We start from the raw sequence: 26,497 nt of genomic DNA on the forward strand, positions 1-26,497 counted from the left end.
TGTAAGATAGTGTTTCCAGTTGAGCTATAAATGTTTCTAGCGAATAAACCAAACTAATATCAATCAGGTTATACAGGCTGTTTGAACCAAACAAAACTGTGCAGTACGAAATTGAAGCAAAACGTGAGTAACTGTAGTTTTGATATTGGTTTATATTTTTATTTAATACAACATAGAACTGTAAATGCTCTAACTTTTATTCCGGGGATTTTCTGCAGCAATTCCTCCGGGGATTTACTTCAGGAATTCTGGAGGTTTCCATCAGATTTTTTTCCGTAGGTTTGCTACAAGAATTCTTTCGAAGAAGAATCCCTAGAATTCCTCCGGAGATTCTTTTGAAGCTATTCCATAGTTTGTCTTGGATTTTTTTTTTATATCTCCAGGAATTCTCCAGAGTTCCTCAAGTACAGTCAAACCTCCCTGAGTCGATATCTGAAACGATCACCAACCAGGCTTTGAAAAATTTAACAATCATTGACACACGACCCATAATTTCATCCCATTTATCCGCCTGCATTCATACAACATGCATGACATTTATCGTTTGTGGAAGATAACGAGTCATGAACGCAAACAAGACAGACACACACCACCCACTGTTTGGCGCCGATCACTGTGTGTCTACACTTGTAACATTCGCTGAACAACTCTCATTCTGATCAAGAAACAGAGGTAAATATTTTCCATTTTCTGTGTCATGTTTGCAACCAAAGGGGTGTCCAACTGTCCAATAGATTATAATTAGGTTGTTAAAGGCTGCATTACCAGAAAATATGAAAGATATTACCAATTTTATGCAAATCATAAATCATCTGAATGGCTCAATACTGTTGCAGTCTGTGAAAGTAGCTACTCTGAAACGCTCTCGTGCCACGTACCAAACGAGAGAGTGTATGTTTACATTCATAGGGCTCTCCGATTGCAATGTGCCACGAACTGTTTTGGTTCGCGAACTGTTAAACTCTCCGAATATGGTTCGATCGGCTTATTCTGATCGAAATCCAAACACTGGACCACCAACTCATGGAAATTCCGAGTCATGGAACAGAAATGCTTTGGAAAGTTGTATAAGGGGACCAGAATAGTAACCATGAAATGATGGGTTTTTGTATGGTTTCATGTGTTGATATCGAATAATGGGGGTTTCACTATGATTCCTCGGAAATGCCCCAGAGCTCCTCCTAGGAGTTCTTCTGAAGTTCCTTCGAAACAATCACTATATTCCCTCCGGGAGTTTGTTCAGAGTTCCTCAGAAAATTTCTAGAAAAAAATCTCCGGGAATTTCTTTAGACTTCCTCCAGGAATTCATCCAGTGTTCTTCCAAGTTTTTTTTAAAACCGTCAAAAATTGTTTCGGATTGTTTTCTGGTAATTCTTCTGGATTTCGTCCAGCAATTCTTCGGAATGTCTTCCGAATTTCTACAGACAATTCTCCTAATTTTTTTTTTCAGAAATTCCTCTGGAGTTCCTCCAGCAATTCTTCGAAAGCTCCCCCGTAATTCCTGGAATGTTCCTTCCCAACAGTGGAAATGCTTCGAATATCCGCCTTAGTTTCTCCAGGAATTTATCCGGAGTTCGTCAAGCAATTTCCCCGGAGTTGCTTTAGGAACGCCTCTACATTCCTACAAGAATTGCTTCATAGTTCATCCAGGATTTCCTTTGGAGATTCTCTAGGATTTTGTCCAGAGTTTCTGCAGGAATTCCTTAAGAGTTCCTCCGGGAATTCCTTCGGAGCTTCATGGGTAATTCCTCCGAAGTTTTTCCAGCAATTACTTTGGATTTTATCCAGCATATCCTCCGAAGTTGCGGGGACTAGTTAGCCGTAGCGGTAAACGCGCAGCTATTCAGCAAGACCAAGCTGAGGGTCGTGGGTTCGAATCCCACCGGTTGAGAATCTTTTCGGGTTGGAAATTTTTTCGACTTCCCAGGGCATAAAGTATCTTCGTAACTGCCAAACGATAAACGCATGCAAAAATGGTAATTGGCACAGTAAACTCTCAGTTAATAACTGTGGAAGTGCTCTTAAGAACACTAAGCTGAGAAGCAGGCTCTGTTCCAGTGGGGACGTAATGCCAGAAAGAAAAAGAATCCTCCGAAGTTCCTCCAAAGCTCCAAGAAGAACTCTGAAAGAATTGCTGGAGGACCCGAAAAAGAATTCATGGGGGAAATCTGGAAAAAAAATCCTAGAGGAATTCCCTAAAGAACTGCGCAACAATTACTAAAGGAGCTATGAAGGAAATCCAAAGTACTTACCGGTGGAGCTTTGGTGGTACTTCGGAGGATATAGTGGATAAATTTATGGAGAAAATCCCCTTGAAGTCGTCCGAGGATTTATTTCTGGAGTAAATCTCCGGAGGTATTGCTATTTTAGATCCCCTGAGGAATTTCTGAAGAAAATCTCGGAGGAGTTCTTGGGGAAAATCCCCGAAGGAATTCTTTCAGGATTTACCAAAGCAAATCACCAGATGATATCCTCGGAGGAACTCCTAGATGGATTCCCCGAAGCAATCTCAGGAGAAATTTTCTAAAAATCCCGGAAGGAATTTCTCAGTTAATTTCTGGACGAAATCCTGGAGAAAATCTCTAATGAAATCTTTGGAGGTACTTCAGGAGTACAACTCCTGGAAGTTTTTTTTTTGGATGAAATCGACTGAAGAATACCTAGAGAAAATTGCCAGAGAAGTTTCTGAAAGAAATTCTCAGAAGAATTCCTTGGCAAAATTCCTGAAGAATTTTCTAGATGAAATCCCCAGAAGAAATCCCGAAGAAAATACCAAGAGGATTTTCGGGAGGAAGTCCTCGGAAGTGCTTCTTGGAGAAATCCCCAGAAAAATTCTCGAAGAAAATCCCCGGAAAATTCCTGGACTAAATCCCTAGAGTAATAGCTTTTGAAAATCCTCTGAGAAATTCCTGGAAAAAAAATCCCAAAGGAGTTCCTGGGATATCGCCGGAGGAATCTTTGAAATCCCCTAAGGAAACTCCAGAGGAATTCTTGGTTTAAATCCTTAGAAAAATTCCTTGAGGAACTCTCCTGAAAAATTCTGTGGAAAAATCCCCGAAAGAATTTCTGGAGAATATCCTCATAGGAATTCCTTAATGAATTTCTGGACGAAATCCACAGAGAAAATCCTGGACCAAATCCCCGCTGAAATTGCTATCCGAAATCCACTGAGGAATTCTTGGTGCAAATCTTGAACGAAATCCACAGAGGAATTGCTGAAGAAAATCCCGGAGGAATTCTCGGAAAAAATCTCCCGAAGAATTTCTGGACGGCTCAATCGGGAATTCCATTCTAGCTCCACTGGGAGCTCCTTCGGAAATTCCTTTGGAGCTCCACCGGGAATATCTTCGGATTTTCGCCATAGTTCCTCCATGAATTTAATCAGAGTTTTTCCAAGGAATCCGCCAGTAATTCCTCGGGAAATTCTCCAGAGTTTATCCAAGAAATTCTCCGAAATTCGTCCAGGAATTTCTTACGAGTTTCTCCTAGAATCCCTTCAGAGTTCCATCTGAAATCCCTACGGATTCCTCACTTTCAAAAATACCTCCAGTAATTTCATCGTAGTTTCTCCAGAAATTCTTCCGGGGTTCCTCCAGAAATTCCTCTGGAGTTTCTCTGAATTTTCCTTCAGATTTCCTCCCGGACTTACTCCAGAGTTCCTCCAGAAATCCTCCACAATTACTTAGGGAATTCCTCCACAATTGATCTGGGAATATCTCCAGAGTTTTTCCAGCAATTCATCCAAAGTTCATCTGGAGCTCCACCGGAAATTTATTGGCAGTTCTGCCGTGAAAAACCGAGTTTTTTTCAACAGTGTTGTACAAAATACAAACGCACGACGATTGAAGCTTGAAAAAAATAAAAGAATTTTCAGGGATATTTCATATAATATCTGTGGACAAATCCCTCAATGCTTTTCACCAGAAATCTTCAGAGAAATCTTTAGCGAATATAATCCTTGGTGGAATCTATGGAAGGAAATTCAGGAGGAATGCCTGAAGTTATTAATACAGCTACTTTCTAAAGAATGCTAAAAGGAGTTCTAGGGTAACTTGTTTGAAAACTTTTTACGATTTTTTTGAAATCACGAGAAGAATTTATAGAGGAGTACATAAGATTGAGAAATTTGCTGAAGATTCTTAATAAAACCATGAAAAATTGTTATATTTTTGCTAGAATTTCTCGAGATTGCTAGAGGAAAAAGTGGGCGTGTTTAGAAAATCTGTATTAAAATTTCTGGAGGAATTCCTGGAGAAATTCTTTGTGAAATTCCGGGATAAATTATTGCAGAAATGCCTGATTAAACATTTGAAGAAATTGTTGAACGAAGAACAAAAAGTTTCTTGATGATTGGCTTGGAATATCATAGAAAGTTTCGGTTCACTGCGACATAGTGAGTGGTCAAAATACAACACTTCAACATTATAATGATATAATGATCATTTAGATCTACGGACATCCTCCTCCATTCCTACACGTCATAAACCATGTAGATTCCCTTGAAATTCATTTGTAGCAAATGCATGACATTTGCTCACAGCGCAGCGCAAATTATCTTGCACATCACAATCAAAGTAATCGTTTTCTTTCCGAGCATCACGCACACGGATAATACAGTCGCCTCTCCACATCTCGATATCGAAGGGACCATCGAGATAGGGAGAGATCGAGACATAGAACAAATTTTTAACGAATACTAGATTGCAAATCACTCCGTTGCCAGGAAAATCAAAAACAAACAGATGTCATTTCATCTTCGCAAATTGTTTTGAATCTCTAAAATCTAGTCTAGTAGCCTTTGATAGTGGGCATATCGACATACGGAGAGAAAATTGGGAACGACAATCACATCGAGATAGGGAGATATCGAGATAAGGAGGATATCGAGATATGGAGAGTGAAAATGTTTGCAGATTGAAGGGACCGAAAAAATCATCGACATAGGGAGAGATATCGAGATGTAGAAAATCGAGATGTGGAGAGTCGACTGTATATAAAACAGCGTTACAGCGTTTTCAATTATAAGCGGTCGTTGAGGAAATTCCTTAATATTACGTGAATCACAGAACTTTGGCTGTAACGGAAACTGGCTACTTTGTTGCAAGTAGCTCAAACTTTATGGTTGAAAAAATACCATTTTTCTTAAAGGGAAAACACTGCTTTATTGCCCGTGCTTTTGTGTTGCAGAGTAAGGGTATGCGAAATACCGAATGATTCCGTCAAATACGCTTCGAAACGAAATTCCGCGGAATTCCACGGAACTCATACAGGCGAAATTTGTATTTTGCTATTTCGTTTCGTTTCGCCAAATTGTAAAAATATTTCCACGGAAAATTGAAAACAAACGGAATAAAACGGAATTTCGCGAAATTCGAGTTTAATTTCGGACAAAAAAGGCAAAGTGCTCGCTTCTATTTCTAGCTACAGTTAAAAATGAGTCTGTATTATGGATCAAATCGACTCATATCATGGATCAGAACACTATAACAGCAAATTATCTGCGATGCAAACGAATGGTGTGGCAGTGAAAGCATACGTTTTGGCGTTTCCATAGGAATCGTCTTGCCTTAGATTCATAACTGTGGTATGGGTTTCAATGCCCTACGAACGGAACAAATGTGTTTAAGCATGTTATTGTTGATTGCGATGTTGTATAGATTTATGGTACGCGGAGGTAAAATGGGTTCTGCGTAATTGCAACTCCATTTGTTGGGATATTCTCCGTTTAATCCAACTTTGATCTATATCTGTGTGCTATCCATAACTGTGGGGTGACTGTAGTATTGACTGGTCAGCAGGATATGTTAAACTGCACTGCTGTCTAAATGTTTATAAAAACGCCTATTTGCCCTAAACTCCTCGCGGCGAATAGCCCAGGAAAAGAACAACTGCGTTTGATGAACTACCGCTATGTTATCTTCCATAAGGAAGCTGAGGGCAAAACCACGGTTGTTCGTTTCCTCCGGGGAACATCGCGTGTCCTTTTGAACAAATCCGTTAATATATCGCATAAATTGTTTGTACACAAATGTCAAAAAAATCTGCGGAGCGTGAGTCCCTGATGTTCTGGATTTGCTCATGTAGTGCAGATTATTGATGCGCGCATTAGTTCTCTCTCTTGCTTTCCCGCTGTGACGTCACTTTTAACTCTGCATAAAAACAGCGGCAGAATAGAAGAGAAAACTAATAGCACGCATCAATTATTCACGCCACATGAGTAAAGGCTCTCCCAAATCAACGCGATTTTTTCCGCAACGGCGATGAAAAATCGCCGCGATTTCGTTGTTGTGTCATATATGTCATAAACTCTACATGTAGCAGCGAGTGTTTGTCGCAGTCGCCGTAAAAAATCGCGTTGATTTGGGTGATCCAAAGCTACACCTCAAATCTTCAAGAGCACAAATCTAAAGAACTAGGCGTCCATTCAAGCTGAAAACTCTATCGATTGGTTACTCGTTGGCCAATCGATCACGTATTCAGCTTCAACCGCTGTCGGGTTCGTTAGATTTGTGCTCTTGAAATTCTAAGGTATGCCTTCGATTTATATTCACCTCAAACAAGGAAGATGCGTACATTATTTTATATCGAAAAATGAATCTAGGTTTATTCACCCTGTACCACACCACCAACTCCTCTCTCCTCTTATAACGTGACATAATTTCCGCATGAACCCCAAATAAAAAAAAGCGATTTTTTCGAATTGTTTAATATTGATAATATACCATCACAATATACCATATATTGGAAGCAAAAAACCTCAAGGCAAAGGTTTTAACCTTTTCAATACCGACATCAAAGTTTCAAATTTCTCTAGTTTCGCCATCTTTCGATCGATTTTGGAGATTTTTTTTTTAGGAAAAATCACATAGTTATCACACTATCAGTTATAAATTTAATTCATGCATTGCATGCATCATCAAAATTGGTTCCGGATTTTGATTCAAGTTTGGTGTGGTATATTTCATAATGGAAAAGCGCAACACTTTTTTTTCGATTTTTGCACATCTAAATCTCGAGAAATAAAAAACAAGCATTGAATTTAGCTCATTGAAAGACGGATTGTCTGAACAAACATGAGTGAACTTGTCAATCTTTTTTTTGGTTACTCTATGCTTTGTAGTCCAGGTTCAAAACTTTTTTTTTCGAAATTTTCAAATATTTTTAAAATACTCTCGAGGCTCAAAATTTAGTGAAAATGTGATTTTGTAGTCAGTTTTAAACAAAGAATCGGAAAATGGATAATATTAACAGTCCTTAATTCTTCCAGTAATACCTTCACAGATTTTGGAATAGGATCATTTCCCCACTATTTGCTCTACAAAATAATAGAAATACCTTCAGTATTTTTCTGCAAGGTTTACTCATCCAGTGTGATCCCTCCAAGAATTAATTCACAGTTTATGCAAGGCTTTTCCAGAAAATTTATTTGGAACTTCTAAATTAACCACAGCAGGCAATCCTGGTTAAGTTGCTGCCACAATATCTCTTGGAATTTATTACACTTGCAGTTCTTTTAAATTTAATTTGATTGATTTCTTAGGTATGTGTTGAAGGATTCTTTAAAATGTAATTTAATTCAATACTCCAGTATATACTAAAGCAAATATTCCAGTGATTCCTCTGTTCTACTTATTTTTCTTCTTATTTCTGGCGTTATGTTCCAACTGGGACAGAGTCTGCATCTCAGTTTAGTGTTTTCATGATCACTTATCGACTTGTGTCCCCAATCACAATCATTCAAGCCACGAAGCATACAGTACAGCAAAAACAAAACAATGAAAATCATTATTCCATGTTTTATGGTATATATGTATTGGCATAACATCACATCCACATAATTAAACAAATTGTAAGGCATTTTTAAAAATTAATTGATTTTGGGCTCCACTCAATATTTTTGAGATTGTTTTAAATGTTTGTAACTGCTTATCGATCTACTTCTTAGTTGTAACATTTGAATTAAACCCACTCATTCCCTTGTGTGAATGTCAGATATGTTGAAAGGAAACCTTATAAAGTTATTATTGTCAACTCTCCTTTACTCGATATTGAAGGGACCATCGAAATAGGGAGGTATCGAGTTACAGAACACAAGACCAATGCAACTGCGATCCAAGGGACCATCGAGTTAGCCATGAAAACCAACTTTTACTATGGATCTCTAACTCGATATATCTAACGGAATATCGAGTAAGAGAGAGTTAACTGTAAGAAGATTTCAAACAAACAAGAGTCTTACCAAATCATGTAAGGATTCCGCTGAGCAACACTAAGGTTTCCATATGGTAGAGGATTTAAAAAGACGTTTTTTTAAGCCTTTTGCAAAATTTCCAGCTTTTGACAAGAAAAAAAAAACATAAACGTGTATTCCGCGAAACAAACTCAAAAATTTCGTTTCGTTTCGAAAAATTCCGTGAGATAATTGATTTCGTATCGAGTTACACGAAACATTTTTAAATTTCGTTTCGTTTCGTCATTATCAGCGCAACATATTCCGCGTATCGTTTCGTATCGTATCGACATGGAAAAAATCCATATCGCATACCCTTATTGCAGAGCAATGATCTTTTCTCACGCTATTTTATTTACACTTTAAGATTTGACTTTAATTCCGCTTCGCTAAACAAATCCCCTTAATCATTCGAATGATGAAAACCTGACCCGGTTCTCACTCCACTTTACTGCGCTGATAGCGTAGCTCTTATTACCTTTCAACCAGTTTCCCGAATTGTCGTTCCATTTCCACTCGACAAAAGTAGTCACGGAACAAAAACAAATCTACCAACAAAAATCTTTCTCCATGCCAAACATTAGCTACCAACCACATCCCATTTTCATTGGACACCAGATTTACCGTACCCATCGGCTTTGCACCAAACCTCGCCAACTCGTCTTCAACCAGTTACTGCCCTGCTGTTGTTCGTCTTCGCATAGTTGACGTAAGCGCCAATATGATTAAAATGTATTACATATATCATTGGTATGCACTCTTCGCCTCTTTGGGCACTTATTTGGTCGAAAATTTTTGAATTATTAGAGGAAAACATACATCAATTTATCCATTTTGTATAGTCTTTGTTTGGATAGTCTAGCGAAGAAACCAAATTGCTATGACAGTGACCAGCTAATTGGTCAGATAAAATTATGTATAGGTTTTCAGTTGACAAAAGTATGGCATGGAACAAAAATCCTTTGCAAGTCAACTTCAGAATTAGCACAAATAATTTGATTGAAATTGTTAACAGAAGCAATAATGCAGCCGGGAACACAAAAAAGCATCTTCCCACCAATGATAGTGCTGGCGGTAACGTCGATTATGTAAATATGGGCAGTGCTGTCTCGCACCCATCGCAGAATAGGTTAATTTAATTAACTGTTCCCCTTTTCGAGAAACGTTGGGAGGGAAACCTCCTCGCACTTCAAACGGATTGACGGATTACCGGCTCCAGTGCCAGGGAGGGCACCCTGCCACTCCGGAATCCAAAACGTGGCGAAAAGTTTAGCGAATGCTGCTATTAAACAGAATCGCAATTATGACACGCCTTGGATGGAGCTCAAGTCGGATGCGCAAGCAGAATCAACTCACACAGAGTTAATCGAGTCAGGGCTACCCACGTTAGATGGTTTTAAATGTGCCTGCACTCGATTCCATCCCGTCCCGTGGAGGGCCGTTATCCGGGAGTTGATGTAGATTTAAATGCGTATGTTGCTGGTCCGGTACAGAAACATGGCGATTTGTACACGATAGCAGCGTAAAGAACAGGACTTTAACTGGTTGAAGCGAAACCTGTCGGGAGGAATGGACTGGAATGACGAGATTCAGAATTGAGGCAGTTCTTCTGGGCGAAAGATCGAGGTTATCAGGATTTAGGTTACGTCCTGGATTTCAACTTATGTATTTGGTAAAACAAATTTAAGATTTTATTAACATTTTTAAAAACAACATATTACATTTCATTTGCCGTTGCAGTTCAGGTTTTTAACAGGTGAGTTGATTCTATTAATAAGGGGATAGAGATATTTACATATTTGTTACATTTGGATTGAATGCCCTCAATGTGATTTTTGAAAGCTAAATTCTTATCTAGCATGAGCCCTAGATACTTAATTTCATCTGACCAATTTATTGGAACCCCTCTCATCGTGACAACATGTCTACTTGAAGGTTTCAAATAAAGAGCTTTTGGTTTATGTGGGAATATTATTAGTTGAGTTTTGGAAGCATTAGGAGAAATCTTCCATTTTTGCAAGTATGAAGAAAAAATATCCAAACTTTTTTGCAATCGACTACAGATGACACGCAGACTTCGTCCTTTGGCGGAGAGGCCTGTGTCATCCGCAAACAAAGATTTTTGACATCCCTGAGGTAACTCAGGTAAGTCAGATGTGAAAATATTGTATAATATTGGTCCCTAAATGCTGCCTTGGGGAACACCAACTTTTACAGGAAGTCTTTCAGACCTGGAGTTGTGATAATTAACCTGAAGTGTACGATTTGACAGATAACTTTGAATTATTCTAACAATGTATGTTGGAGAATTAAAGATTTTTAATTTTACAACCAAGCCTTCATGCCAAACACTGTCGAATGCTTTTTCTATGTCTAGAAGAGCAAGACCAGTAGAAAAGTCTTCAGATTTGTTGGAACGGATCAAATTTGTTACACGTAAAAGTTGATGAGTGGTCGAATGTCCATAGCAGAATCAGAACTGTTCATTGGTAAAAATTAAATTTTCGTTGATGAAGACCATCAATCTGTTCAAAATGACATTTTCAAAAAGTTTACTGTTGGAGGAAAGCAAGCTGATTGAACGATAGCTAGAAGCTTCTGCAGGATTTATGTCTGGTTTTAAAATTGGTACAACCTTAGCAGTTTTCCATTTGTAAGAAAAATATGCTAATTGAAAATATTTGTTAAATATATCAACTAAGCCGTCCTTCCTTAGCCGAGTGGTTAGAGTCCGCGGCTTCAAAGCAAAGCCATGCTGAAGGTGTCTAGGTTCGATTCCCGGTCGATCCAGGATCTTTTCGTAATGGAAATTTCCTTGATTAGTAAATTTTATACCAACTTAGGCTGCCGCAGTCATAGTGGGGGCTTTGAACATTGCATCAATCATTAGATTCAATCAGTGAATCAAATTGTCATCAAAACAGATGAAAAACAAACAACAAAGCAAGCTCGCTCACAACCGTGTGTCCCATCTGTTGCGAATAAGGATACAATCAAAAGCAAAATTGTCATGACAATCACAGGGCGCAACATTGTTGCAACCTTTTCAACTCTGGATTAATCAGTTATTTCAAACAAAAAACCATATTTGTCTTATGGATGTTATTCGATAATGTGCTAATGTTTGCCAACGCGGAGAAAGCTCTCGAAAATTGCAATGCGAAGCCCAGAAAATCGCTGCGCTCGTAATGATCGATCATTGTCATATTCTGTTCAAGTGATGATAAACTGATGTTACGGAATAAAATTGTTGCAACAAGAGAAGGAGATGACAATGTCTTTGTTATTCCGTGTTGGGTGACAATTGATTCACTGGATTCAATTGTTCAGTTAGAAAAATAAAATCAGAGGCAGACATATCACTTGAAGTGGGTACATTATCTGTAGATTTTCCGTTGGAATTTTCGGTAGACGAAGAGACGGAGTAGAAGTTTCCTGTGGCGGCAGGAATGTTTCCCATTCGATTTGAAACAACGTAGTATGAAATGGGAGAAGTTCAAATTACCTGCTACAATATCGGCAAAGGATTTTCCGTGGGTAGATACATTCGAAATTAAAAGATTCGAACGGCTACCCGACGGATTAAAATAAGAATGTGAATGAGCATCCACCAAATCCACCTTATTATTCCTAATCAAGCGATCGTTAACTGAAAAATGAGTATTATTCGATACTCTACCAGGAGAATTCCGGAAACGACCGTTATCGTAACGGACATTACCGTTCATCTACCTGGTACGAGCCTCGACGACTCACCTACACGAAGGGCAAGCCCAAAAGTTAGACTTATGATTGCCCTCGCATATAAACTTATCGGTATCTACCTTCACAGGACAGACCTCCTTAGCGTAAGAAGAACCTCCGCAAATTATGCATTTTGCATCCATGCAGGAATGTTTTGTTCCATCACCCCACTTTTGGCACCGACGTCACCGAGTGGGGTTCTGGAAATTTCCTCCAGGCTTCTGGAAATGTTCCCATGTCACACGAACATTGAATATAAGTCTTGCTTTTTCTCAAGTTTTAATATTATTTCGATCTTTTTTGTTTAAGTGAACTAAATAATATTGTTTGGAAAGCCCTTTCCGAACAATGCCAGATTGGGTTCTCTTTTTCATAATGATTACTTGGACTGGGGAAAATACAAGTAAATCATTTATTCCATTTTTGATCTCTTCAGGTGATTTATAGTCACTTGAGAGACCTTTCAAGACAACTTTGAACAAATGTTCAGTTTTGTCGCCATAAGTAATAAATTTGTGCTTCTTCTCTTCAAGATGTCTGAGAAGAAGTTCGTGATCTTCGAGAAGTTTTTTCTCACTAAACTAAAACAAATTCCATTGTTGAAGCAAGGGGCAATACAAAAATGTGAAGTGAATTTATATTGGAATTTCAGAAAAGCCTAAATCATGATTTGCAGTTTGAAAGCGCACACAATTTCAATTGATGTCACTTGCCTGCATTATTGGTGTGCTGTGCCTGTTTGTAAATGTCAACTCAGTTCATCAGCCTATTGACGATCAATCCCCAACATATAATTTGATACACTTTGATCTTCTCTTTTTCCAAAAGACACACAATTGCAAGCTCTTGAACATACGTCACCGAAACAAATCCCTACCACCCTGTCTCCCTTCGCCATCTGATTCATCTTCGCAAAGGTTCGCACCTTCGCTCGGTAGATGAAAGTTTACCCACACTGACTGGCGCTAGACAAAAACCGCGCCACCACGCCATGCAAAGGTATTCAGCGGAGGAATTCGCAGTTGACTGTTGAAGGGTGAATTTCTCGAGCTTATCCGCAGCCTAATTGACGGTGGCGTGTGAAGAGCTCGGAGAGCAAAAGGCGAAGCCAAAAACCCACCAAACAATACCCCAATGCAGAAAACCCGATGTAAGTCGCCCGAATGAGAGCTTCGCCATCAAGAGGGGCCACCCGGTGAAGATCAATTAATCCCCAACACGAACAGCGACGAATGATGCAGTGAGCCAATCGCGCACACACACTTAGATTAAATTACTGGGGTCGGTAAAATTTTACTGGGTTTTGGAATTACCGAAAAAGTCAGTAAAATGAAAACTGTCGCCACGCCTAATTGAAAAGCAAATTTCACCATATTTTATTTTTTATCGATATATGATATAAAAAGAAAGCTCTCTGCAAAATTTCAGTACAAAATCTCTGTTTTTCGATTTCTGACATTTAATTTTAGTTTACTGACTTTTTCGGTAGTTCCAAAACCCAGTTATTTTTACCGAACAGATTGAGTGTGCAGTGGACCCATATGTTCTACGGAGCATATCATAAATAGTTTTATACAATATCTGAAATCTTTTATAAATGACTAGTCTACTGAAATATTAAAAAACGTAAACTTTTCATGCTCACTATAATCAAAATGCCGATTTGTTTTCTAATATAAAAAAAAAACACAAAATTTGCTCCATTATTTATGGCTTTACAGGAACGTCAATTAAAATTATTTTTCTACATCAAGACAACTTGACTTTCGATGTTTGCCCTGCGGGCTGAACCACTGTGCATCGCCGAAAGAGAAAGCATTTCGCAAAGCGGAAACTGGAAGCACGCCGATGAGTGTGTTAAGCAAGAAAGTCTCTCTGCCAAAACGGATCTCTTATGCCAAAGTCGTCATCGTCGCAGTCGCCGTCGTCGTTTGCAAATCGTGGAGCAGGGGCTTAAATTTTTCCTAAAGGCGTTTCAAATTTGGGCCGCTTCAAAGTTTGTTGAACCTGGAGCTGGAGAGCTTATCTTGCTACGACGACGACGCGCCAATGGAGGGTCGACGAATGTGTATGTTTTTTGCGGGGGGTTCATTTGCGACACACTACTTTAGTTAACGAGTTGGTTAGCCGGTTCGAAACATGGGCAGTGAAATTTTCGGTCGTAAATTAGTCGGGGTTGAGAATGATTAACTGCTTGATTGTGGAGTACCTAATCGTTTTTTTACATTTTTAAAGCCATGGAGCGGATGTGATTTCGTAATCAGATGATAGGACTATGTAGGTGAATTCAGAGGCCCAGATAGCCGTAGCCGGAAACGCGCAGCTATTCAGCAAGACCTAGCTGAGGGTCGTGGTTTCGAATCCAACCGGTCGAAGATCTTTTCATAATGGCGATTTGTTCGACTTCCCAGGGCATAAAGTATATTTGTGCTTGCCTTGTGATACGATACGCATGGTCAATCGACAAACAAAGTTCTCAGTTAATAACTGTGGAAGGACACAAGCTGAGAAGCATGCTTTGTCTCAGTAGAGACGTAATGCCAAAAAGAAGTAAAATATAGGTGCAATTGTTAAGCAAGTAAGATGTATCATGCGCTTCAAATTAAATTGAAAACTAAGGGGTCCTCCTTAAGCCACATAGTTATTTATTCTAACATTTCAGTCCCCTTCGCCCCCTCGTCGCCCTGCGTGGTTTTGGGCAATACCACCCCTCTTCAAGGGGATTTTTTCAAATACCTACAGAAAATTACCCAACATTTCCTCTACAATTCCATACACACATTTTCAATTATTCATCCACTAATATCCATCATTAGTTTTGGAGGTTTATTCACTTTTTTCAAAAATATCTCTACCTACGTTTTATTACAAGAATTACAGCGGTTGGTTGACAGTTGGCATAATAAGGAAATTCTAAAGTATGATTGCGTTTGACAAAATTAAGATTACCACTAATCAGGGTAAATCACCGTGCAACGTATAAAGTGAAAACATATTGGCTTCTATCGGTAAAAAAGGATGGTACCAGCTTAATTATCGTCATGCGTTTCGACCTGGGAAAATTAATACGTCAATTTTCGTCATTCTAAGCCAGTGTCGTGCTACTTTTGCAATTTTCTCAAATGTACACAGACAAATTAGTTTGCTGATACTAATTTGTCTGTGTACATTTTTGCGCTGCTCAATCCTCTATTGATTCATACAGACAGAATTGTTAAAAGCTTTTTGGAAACGTTTTTACAACGGTTGGAATATGTCTTGTAAGTGTAACTATTGTCGGTACCCTAGTGCTCTTCGGCAGCTTTTCCATAAGAACTCTTCGGCAGCTCCAAAGCAGCCGCATTTTGAGGCAAATTCATTTGAATTGTTCACAATCTTTGGCGAAATTGTTTGTTTAACCTCGGAAATCTCGTCAGTGGGAAGCTGACAGAACAAATAATTATCTGAATGTTTTCATTGGTGTGTTTTGATAAAAAAAATGTGTATTTGGCGTTTGAAAATTGATTGCCGAAAATAGTCGAATAGTGCCGTCCTAAATTATCCTGCTACTCTTCAGTCACCTTAAGACGTATCGAGATTGCTCTAGCTTTATCCTTTCGTCTGATAAGTTTTTTTTCTAGTTAAAGTTAGAGCCAGCTTGATACGTCTGAAGACAATCGAAGAGTAGTAGATTGAAACTCGAAACAATAATTATTTTCGTCCTTAATCACGGAAAAAAGCCTATGAGTTTTAACCTTTCAGTCGTCGCGCGGTTTGCCACCGCGCTGCTGTTGTGAACGAATAGCGAGGTTTTTTCGACAGTGTTGTACAAAATACAACAGCGCGACGTCTGAAGTGTTAACAACAAAATTGAGATTGTTGAGGAATATGAGAATTTTGAAGACCAGTTATCATAAAATTATGTAGAATTAGAATTTTTGAAGAATATCTGAATAAAATGGATAGGAAGAGGATGACAGCTCCAAAATACTCAACCTAAAACACTCCCAGGTAACCACTAAGCAGCACAGCAGACTGCTTACAACATTTCAGATGCTTTCTGTCATATCAAAGCAGTTTGATTGCTTAGCCGTCTCAAATCAGCAGAAGCACTGCTATTTAAAATCAATCTGTTCTTAAGAAGCATGTCCACTGCAAGAGCTTTTTTTTGCTCAGAGCAACCGAGATGCTTGATTGTTGCTATACAATTGCCAAAAAAGAAGAGTAAAGCATATATGTTACGATTTGACAAAGCGTTTCGTCTCTTTCATACCAATCGCTCGTTTGTGTGTATGTTGTTTCGGTAGCCTGACGTAATTGTTCGCGGCTTGATGCGAGAAGAGATTTCACAAAGCACTCGAACTTACGGAAAACCTCGCAGAATACCGGAAAAACATCAACAACTACGTTGCCACGAATGGTTCTCGAGTTTTGGAAGAAATTAGCTCATGTGTGATTTGCACCTCCCAGACTTCCATTTTTCCAGAAGGTGTACGCTAAGAATGAATGTTATCATTTTACGAAGGAAGCAACATATTATAAGTTGAATCAACCTGTACAAGACACCACGGATAATTACAAAATACACTCTCTTTCCTCTTTCACTTTCTTTAATGCATGCCAGTATATTGATGATTTTCTGGCTATACAATATTTTCGAACCTCAAAAGGGCTAGCTTAAGTAGGGCACAAATTTATCGCTCGTCACCCAACCTTCCATAGCAGTTCCTGCTGCGCGAAGCATCACCATCAAAAAACTTATAATCGCCAGATTCTCATTACGAATCCCAATCCGGGAATCTGAGCGAAAAACTTCACCACAACAACAATGAGCTCCAAGGACAGAAACCATGACACGAAAGAAAGAGAAGAGAGAGGGTCAACATTTAGTTTTTTCTTCGCTCACCACCAAGGCGTTACACTTTTTTGACAGTTAAATGCAACGTTCCTGAAGGTGTAGCATTGAAGCAGCCCGTTATTTCGCCAAAACCTGCATTGAGGAAGCACTAATGACAGCTATACGCTTGATAAGCATTTATTGCTTTGCCGTGCCAACGCATATAATGCTGTGTATATGCTATTTTAAATGCTCCATGGTTACTTGGGCTATTATATGTCAAGGCAGCACTATCTTCAATCTGATAAAACCCGTGGTTGACTTTGAATCCCCCCCTCTAGCGTGGCTTTTCGTGATCATTTGGCCACCCCCTTCCTCCTCTCCATATCACGTGGTTTATGAATGGCTCCTCACATGATCTGTAAGTAGCTTTCTTCGAACTTGACCAACTAGACTTCGGGCTAGATCTGATAGCCACAATAATTTTGAAAAAAGTTTCATACTGTTAACTCTTCATAACATGACATTGAAGGGACCTTCGAGTTAGGGATAAAAAACAACTTTCACTATGGTTCTCTAAGAGGTATGCAACGCCTTTTATAATTTACTAAATTGTTTCGAATTTGTTCGGAATTTTTATTTTCGTGTTCGAAAAATGGTTGATTTATGTTGAATTTATTGTCTAAACGTGAGAATCAATCGATATTCATTCAGGAATAAAGTTTTGAACTAATAGTGGTGCTTGTCATGCTTGTTTCAATTTAAAACACTTTTTATGTAACTTTTTGTATGAGTTCTGTACCTTAAGGAATGAAATCTTATCCACGATGTTTACAAATATTCTCCAATTTTGCCCCAAAACCGAAAATCAACCTTCATTAATATGAAATATTATCGGTGCATTCAAAATGCAACGTAATGCAATCGTTCAACTGCTGTCAAAAACTAAGGTATTTGCACTTGTTTTAAAAATATAAAAATATCTTATAAAAAGAAAGCAGAAATAATCAGATTTTCATCTATGAAGCTATCAAAGTTACCCTATTTTACGGTAACTGTCAAAAGATTCCAGTTAGAATTGAATGGTAAAGAACTTCATTCGATCTATTTGGTATCCGAAAAAGCTATGCAAAATGAGGGCGCGTTCGGCGGTTTATTCTACTGAGTATGTTTCGCATTTGAAGTTTATATGTAAATTTACAGTATCGGATGTAAAATGTATCAAAGCTGATTTTACACATAAAATAATCATCTTCAGGGACCTATATCTTTTCATTTTTCCCTGTAATGAGCTACAATTTCTTTCATTTTTTTAACTATTTTGTTGAAAGTTGTGTGATAACTATTGATTCAAACGTTACACATAAGTTGAATTTTGACAGAAAAAATACACCCAGACAAAAAATGACGTAACAGATAAACTGCATGCCGTATTATGTTGGTGTTTACAGCGCATTTGTTCCTTACTCACTCAATGAACAAATGCGCTGATGACACCAATAAGATTCGAGGCGTAGTTTTTCGGCTACATCACTGTGTTTTGGTGCTTTTTTGGCAACACTTAACCTATCTGTAACTTTTGAATCAATAGTTTTCACAGAACTTTTTCAATAGTTATCAAAAATTGAAATAGTTTGTAGTTCTTTACAGAAAGAAATGAAAAGGTTCGGTTGAGAAACGGCGAATATATAGCACTCTGATGTTGGCCATTTTGTACGAAAAATCATTAACATAAAGTGGCGTAGATGCAGGGGTATATCCGGTCTACTGTGGAAACCAGTTTAATGCATCTGCAATTTCAGCCCCTTCCCGTCATAGGTGGTAGGCGCCATTGTTGCCTAAAAATAGAAGATAATCAGCACTTATACACTGAGGGTGTTTGTTAGCCCAAAACGATCATTTGGTTGGTTCCTTGTGTAAGTACACCTGATTCTGGAGTAGCGGCCACGGGTGGCTAATCAAGCTCAAGCTCAAGCTCAAATTCAAGAAATGTTTCTAAGCCCTTTATACAAAACACACTAAAGTTCATTCCGATTGATCATAGGCAAATCTTTTGTCTACATAAACATTGTCGAAAACATAAACATTTTATTCATTGTGCATTTTATCGACTTATGGTTTCTCAACCTTTTATAGGACCAAATGGATAGAAACTTCTGAAATGTTTGATATTTACTGAGTACATTGACCGATATACAGCGACTGGCGATAAAAAAAGATCATTTTACCGTTTTCCATACGAAATGACCAAGTTTAATGACATGGACCTTGCCTCCTAGAGCTCCGATTGGGCCGAAATTTTTACCGCAACTAGAAAATAACTGGACAAATATGAGCTCTGTAACTTTCAAAAAACCTCACTGCCGAAATGAATCAAAAGTGCCATGAATAGGATCCGGCTCCCTACCCTTTGGCAAAATAGTTTGATTTAACAAGAGAATCAAGTATGTAGAAAAAAAATCTGTAAAGTTCATACTTTTCAAGATATATCAAAAGATAACATTTCTTTCAATATGGGACATTTGCGATAACTTCAAAGTGTGTGATCAAAATGGTGTGCGTTTTTACTGCACAAATTTCAAGTTATTTGCTAGTGGCGGTAGAAAAGATCCATCGGAGCTCTAGGAATCAAGATCCAAGATTCCAAACTTGGTCATTTTGTATGAAAAATGACAAAGTGATTTTTTTTGCCAGTCACGTAATATGAAAAGTTAATCGTACAGTGGCTATCCTTTGAATGAAAATTTCCGGGAATTTCCGGGAAACAGAAAACTATTTTCCAGGAAACAAAAAATCTAGGAAATTACATTTCCTGTATATCTAGCTCAAGCTTGTAATGGATCAAACAAAAAATGGTAAAATGGTCACGCTTACCCACTATAAGGCATGGTTATAAAGGTAAATAATTTTAGATTCTGAAGTGCAAAGTCTTTGATTTTGAACATAATGTCATTTGTATGAAAGCAATCATTGACATCTTGCTGTAGAAAGCGATTGGAATTAATTCAACCGCTTCTAACAGATGCAAGTTGGTGTCGAGGTAAGATACAAGACATGCATCCCGAAGATTTAATGTTCCCGTCTGAGTCAGGCGAAACGTTTATTTTGCCTTTTTTTTAATTTCATATCAAAACATGCAACGTTGAAATCAAGGGATGTTTCTTTGGTATTGCCAATAATAAACAATAGGGCGAATCCAAGTGCAGAACTATCGATTTCATGGTGCTTATTTTTTCCGCTGACACTTTTTCAAAGTGTCCAATACAATAGTTCAATTTATAGCTCAGTAACACATTGTAGTCTAAAGAAAACGACATTGCTATTAAAATTTGAAAGTTGTATAATACTTTTATTTCGAAGTTTTCCGAAATAAGTTAACTTTTTTTAACCTTGTGTGAATTCGTTTGAAAAATAAAACTCGGTTTATTTTTCGAAGCCTCAATGAATAGGCTACTGTGTGGCAAGACAGCGTGTGCTAAGAGGACTATTTCATAATAAAACCACGGTTCTCCTATTACCGTTATAAATGCATAAAAATAGCCATCAAAACATTAAATGCCATATGGTTTATATACTTATTCTACACTTCTGGGCAGATTAAAACAAATCGTCAGTCAAAGTTAAATTATGCCTATTTGTTATGTCGGTTACGCCGTAAAAATCGTTTCTTTTTAATACCTTTCAATACCAGAAGTTGTTTTCAAATGTATCAAATTACATTGATTCATTCAAAAAGATGAAGAAATCAGCTGTTAATATACAGGTTCAAGCGCTTTGAGGCATTACGAAGCCGATTTATTTGGTAATTACAAGTTTTAAGATTACAAGTTCTGGAACCCAAATCGAGGCAGCGGTAAACGTGCAGATATTCTGCAAGACCTGGCTGAGGGTCTTGGCATAGAGTATATTCGTATTTGTCACATGACATACGAATGCAAAAAAAAAGTCAATTTTCAAAGAATGATCACAGTTGATAAGTGTCAACTCAGTTAGAACGTAGGCCAGAAAGAAACAGAATAAGGAAACAATTAGTACTGGCTTTTTAAACACAAATTTTTTATGTACTTCCCGAGTGCATAAAACAAACAGGTATCTATGACCCTTGAGCAGGGTTTCCCAACCGGTGGTCCGCGGACCCGTAGGGGGCGCGAAGAATTCTCAGGGGATCCACGAAACCATTGAGAGTAACTGTCGTTTCTCCTGATTGGTAAATAAAAGTGAGGAATCCAACTTAGTTCCAAGAGAACATCATATCCGAGTTGCAAATTTTTGATGTGTGAAGTATTTTTAAACTGTTACCTGTTTTGTTTCTTACAACTGTGAAAATACTGGGAAATGTGGTTCAATGTGGTCTTGTCAATTAATCCTTTGTCTGTTTACTGGGGTCAATATGACGACAGGGAATTTGAAGGGCTATAATTTTTATGCTAGTGAATCGATTTGTGATTTTTTTTTCACACATTGGTGCATTTCCACGAGTTGTTTGTTTCGCACATGGATTTTTGTTTTCAAATATTTTGGAAAATATTTTCCTTAAATTAAACATTTTAGGGATCAGAAAAAGTGTTTTCTGCGATAGCTCCATCATGCGGTGGAATTCCCAAACAACCAATGTGCAACAGTCCTATTCCTGCTGCAAGTATTTACTGAAATTGTGATGTTTTCGGCCTGAAAGTACTGAAAGTTTCTGAAATATAGACGTCCAAAGTTTCCAATATTCACGTTTTTACCATTTTTCACAATAATTCCTCTCAGCAAAGAACCATCTTCTTTTGAATTTTTATATATATATTCTTTTAAGTACAACTGAATTAAATTTTCTTACCAAAACAGCAGAAGAAGCGAAATTCCGTGAAGTGTACACCTAGTTAGTGCATATGAAAATCATGTTTCAAACAACAGAAAGTATGATTTTCAAACTATTAAGATTATTTTGATTTATCTATTTATAAATGAAGTTTGTAAAAACATTTAAAAGTAAAATCGGCTCGGTAATGCCTAATAGCACTTGATCCTATACGAAAAAAGTTGAAAATGTTGATTCTACAGAATATTGAATGGTTGTATACATTTGGTAACATTCCAAATCAGCTTCCGGTATTGAAGGACATCGTTGATGCATAAAAAATAATGATTTTGTCAGTTCCCGACCAGTAGATTACAACAAAATGGTAGCACACTTATATTAAGATAAATTAAGTTTCATTTTTGTTAGAGGCACTTTGAATTGATGGAGGATATTATAACATAATTAAAACAAAATCAGTTATAATAACAAAGGCTGTTTCAATTTTTTTCAATTTAAACATGATTACAAAACTATTTGTTATAAAAAATTGATTAACGCGAATTTTGATATAATTTTATTATGGAAAATAACAAAATTAATTATATTTTTGTTTGATTTGACACATAACAAGTTACATTTTTGTTGAAATTATCACATATTTTGTTTCAATTTTATTTAGTGTAGAGGCAATTGTGTTATATATTTTGTTACTTTAACTACTAAAAAGACAAAATTATAACATATTTTGTTAGAAAAAAGGGCTAACTGGGTAAAAAAATATTGTAATCCACTGGTCGGGTTACGCCTTCAAAATTTCAATTTTTTTTACATGTGTTGATAAAATGTACCGTGCTGCTTTAAATTTCCGGACACTACAGAAGCCAGACACTCGTCTTTTTAACGTTATTTTTTGAATTAAGGCCAGTGTCCGGTTTCCAAGCGTACGGGTAATTCGAGTCAGCATGGTATAAACCATCTGGCACTTTAAGCGATGGCTATTTCTATTTGATAATAACGATAAATGAAGCATCGTGGAAACTAACCTTGACTTTCAGAATACAATTGATTGAGGGCCGATTTCTTTACCTTGGCTTAAGCCGTAAACCACGTTTACCCGTAACTAGGTTTCAGGCCTAAGCGGTGGTGAAGAAACCGCTCATAAGTAGAACTACTTATCCTTGAGCTTGAAGTAATACTACTCTACCAAGGCTTGAAGGAAGGCCGCGTTAATAATGTTTAGTCCTTGAAGCGACAATGTAATGCAATGTAGTTTCAAGACAAACAACACTAACATTAATTTCAGGCAAACTTCCCCATTTTTTACACTTTTCATAACTTTAAAATAAGTTTTGTTTTGGATCTGAACATATCTGGTCACATTTGGACACTTTGTTAAAGAGATATCGCTAGATGTGTATTTATCACCTATTGGCAGGTTGTAGTTCTCCTAAATTATTTGTTTGGTGATTGTGTGCTATGTGTGCATAGAGCTTGGCCAAGGGTATCACTTTTTCAAACTCTCGATTCAATTTATGAAATTTGACAAAATTGGTACTTAATGACAGAATGTACATTTGTGCCATTTTTTGTACAATTTTCACATTAATTGTCAATTAATCTATTTAATCCAAACGTGCTTCAAAGTGAGGTCATAATAAAATTTGATGTCCCTTGCTTATTTTTCAAGGTTAATATATGACCTAGCATGGTCTTACCTACCCGAGCAGAAGAAAATAACTACTGAATACCAAATTGAGGTATTCCATACCAGATAATTCCCAATACTTACAACCTGAATGAGGTATGAATGAGTCCTGCATAAGAGGTAAAATACCTCAAATAATACCTTCTGCATATTCTACAAATACCAAGCTGATAATTAAATCAGGTATTGTAATACCTAAAAATGCTCTGCAGAGAATTCAAAATAAAATTTTGAAAATGATTCTGAAGCTTGCTCCCTGGCATAGAACTAATGAGTTACATAGAATATCCAATGTTGAAACATTGGAACAAATGTCCAATAAAATAATTAATAATTCCAGGCAGAAATCGTTGCAATCTTCTATTGCCACGATTAATGCGTTATATATTTAGGTTGAGTTAGGTTAAGACAATTGAAAACGTGTTTTTTTTTCTCTTATGAGCAGGTGAAATCAACTCATCTGTAAAAAATCTGAACAAATCTGTAAAAAATCTGATCAAAATCTGCAAATTTTCTTCGTCCTCCATCTAATTGAAACATTGCATCCACGCAAATGTAAAATGATTGCACAAATCATTACAATTGACCTTTTACTCCCGAAACGGTTTGCATTCCATCACCATAAATTAAGTTTGCTGTCAACCAGCGCTGATGGCGATGCCATTTGCCATTCCTTACAAAGCCAGCTGCAATCGCTAGCAATCCATCCACAGGCCAAGCTGTCACCATTGTCGGAACGTGACCGAATTCGCTACCGAACGTGGTTTCGATAGATTGAAGACGTGCTCCGTCGAAAATGTCATAACATTTGATTTGTCCAGCAGGCCGGAGGAGTTCACCCCGAAACCAGCTGCCTTTTGCATTGCGTGCTGTCACCAGCGGGAAATCTAGGCCACTTTCCTACCCGACAGGGGAGGGAAGTAAATTGCGGCTAATTTACTGGTTCCGCAGAACCCCAAGCAAAGCGTGTATGCTAATGTCACACCGGCAGCAACCGGTTAATTGCTTCGCTGCGAGAGACTTCTTCTCGGCCAGGGCGGAAACCCGTCATCAATCCATTAGCGCCGTTCTAATTCGCCCCTCAGTCACTCGATTTAATTAGTTTCTCGATCCCCCCAACAGTTACGCCCCAGTGAGTTCGATCGAACTTCCTTGATCACAAGTTTCGAGGGAGGTGTCAAATGACGCAGATTACTTACGATTTTTCACTGTGTACGCTTCGCCAACGCCGTTAATTGCCTGTCGACTGTTGACGCCAACGCTGTTCAACGTGGTCGTACTACCGGCACGTGATCGCCATGCGCCTTCGGCCGTTCCGTTGGATTTACCGCCGATCGTTCCGTAGACACTGTTGGAGCTGCCACTACCGGATCCTTCCAGCTGCCGTGCGTAGGAATTGTCCGCATAGGCATGGAAGCAACAGCGCACCAACGCATTGGCCGCTGCTTCCCGCTTGCAGATGAAGGTGTGACACTCGAGCACCTTGATCCCGGTAGTTCGACGAAGGATCGCTGCAAAGATCGGTGGATGTTGAGCACGGGGAGTACGTGCGAAAGGCGAATCCAAGGGGAGAAATTTAGGTTCCGGATTGTTATTGCCCCGCTCTGGGATCAGAACCTGTCGAACCGCTGCACAATAATGCAGGGAATCGATTGGGAAGAACCGAGTGACCTGCTTTCGATTCTCGTCTACATTCTCTAGCAAGATCCCGTTGGACCATACGCTGAGCCAAGAGTCGATTCCTTTGGCACCGATAGCCCCTTCCGAGGGGTATAGACTTCGGAGAGGCTCCTGAATTCCCTGGAGCCCATCTTTGCTCTGCCGAGGTACGGCACTTCCGAGATAAAGTACCCGACAGCGACAGATTGGCGTCGAATCGCCCATTTTTCGTTCTTTCATATGAGCGGCCAAGGTTCTTCTTCGAGCAGACGCACTACACTCTTCTTCTACGGGGCAGCCTAATAAAAAACTCGTTCTACTTTTTTTTTGGGACAGAACGTGTTTGTCCAGGTTACAGCAAAGGAAATATATTCAGAAGAGAAGATTCTACTCCAAGAACGTTCGGGAAAACGAAGAGAAAGAAATCACATCATCACGACTCCGGCGAAGGGTTCAGGTCACACACTCGTCGTAATCCATGCACTTTAAGGCAGCACACCAACACTATCGCGTATCCGTTCCGTGGACGTAAACACACTCACTTGGTCATGGCAAACCTCAAAGGCACCACATTCCGATCACGGTATCTTTCGCGCTCTTTCGCACCTTCGATCGTGCCACTGGGAAACCAACACTGGAAACTGACTTGAGCTCAAAGCTAGAGAAAGACACAATTCAGGCGAAAAGTTAAGCAACTTAAATATGGCTGAATGACTTTTTCCTCGGTCTTGGAATCTCTTTTCTCACACTTTTATGACTTTTTTCGCCTTTTGCTTCACAAATGATTGATTCAGATCTCACATTCAAGACAATCACCCACTTCACACGGTTATCTCTGTTATCTTTCCTTTCTTCAAGACGACACTCGATCACACGTCAAACAGTGAATACAGCTCCGGATCAAGCACTTGAGTGTTTTCACTGCAGCACAAACGGAACTGGTCAGATTTGGCACTCAATTTCTTGTTCACAACTACGAAGCGATCGCCTCACAATCGACGTCCCATTGGGGAGATATTCTTGGCCCGAATCGACACGTCGACAGTTTCCTCACTTGCCGGAATCCTCTGGCATTCAAATTCCTATCACCACCCTTAGAATCCGGTTCCAATCTCGAAAACTGATCAATATTACATTGGTTTCTACCGCTCGCTTCTTCCCTTCCCTTCTCTTCTCTGTTCGTACTCCGTAACACTTCAAACGCAACAGCAATATCCCGATACGCGATCGCGACTTCGAGGCGTCTAACCACGGTGCAAGTTCACTCTGGAATGGCTGGCGGCTGCCGACGTGTATTTTTTCCTCAGCGGAATTCCTTTGGCCGTGGCCAAAATACCCACACAACATCAAGACGTTTCTCACCTGCCCGAGTGTAGCATTATTGGGAGAGTGAGAGAAGTTCGACGACGACGACGACGACGAATGTGGCAGACGGTATGGACAGCAAACCAAGACACCTGTGTTGAGAAGCCGAGTGGCATGTGATACGGTGACGATATCGTGTAACCAGACATGCTACTGCTACCGGCTTGGACAGGTACGGGACCGGTGTGT

At 38.7% G+C, this 26,497-nt stretch overlaps 1 protein-coding gene across 1 annotated transcript in view; it reads right to left on the reverse strand.

The window, feature by feature from the left end:
• The window catches only part of LOC5575190 (cleavage and polyadenylation specificity factor subunit CG7185), a 61,821-nt gene extending 35,596 nt beyond the window's left edge, over positions 1-26,225 (reverse strand). Inside the window, exon 1 of the mRNA XM_001655523.2 lies at positions 24,484-26,225. Within this exon, the coding sequence (XP_001655573.2) occupies positions 24,484-25,183 (700 nt within the window). The 5' untranslated portion in view covers positions 25,184-26,225. The remainder of the gene's footprint in view (positions 1-24,483) is intronic.
• Positions 26,226-26,497: the final 272 nt, after the last annotated feature.

The sequence above is a fragment of the Aedes aegypti genome, chromosome 3 (genome assembly GCF_002204515.2).
Source record: "Aedes aegypti strain LVP_AGWG chromosome 3, AaegL5.0 Primary Assembly, whole genome shotgun sequence".
Lineage (NCBI taxonomy): Eukaryota > Metazoa > Arthropoda > Insecta > Diptera > Culicidae > Aedes > Aedes aegypti.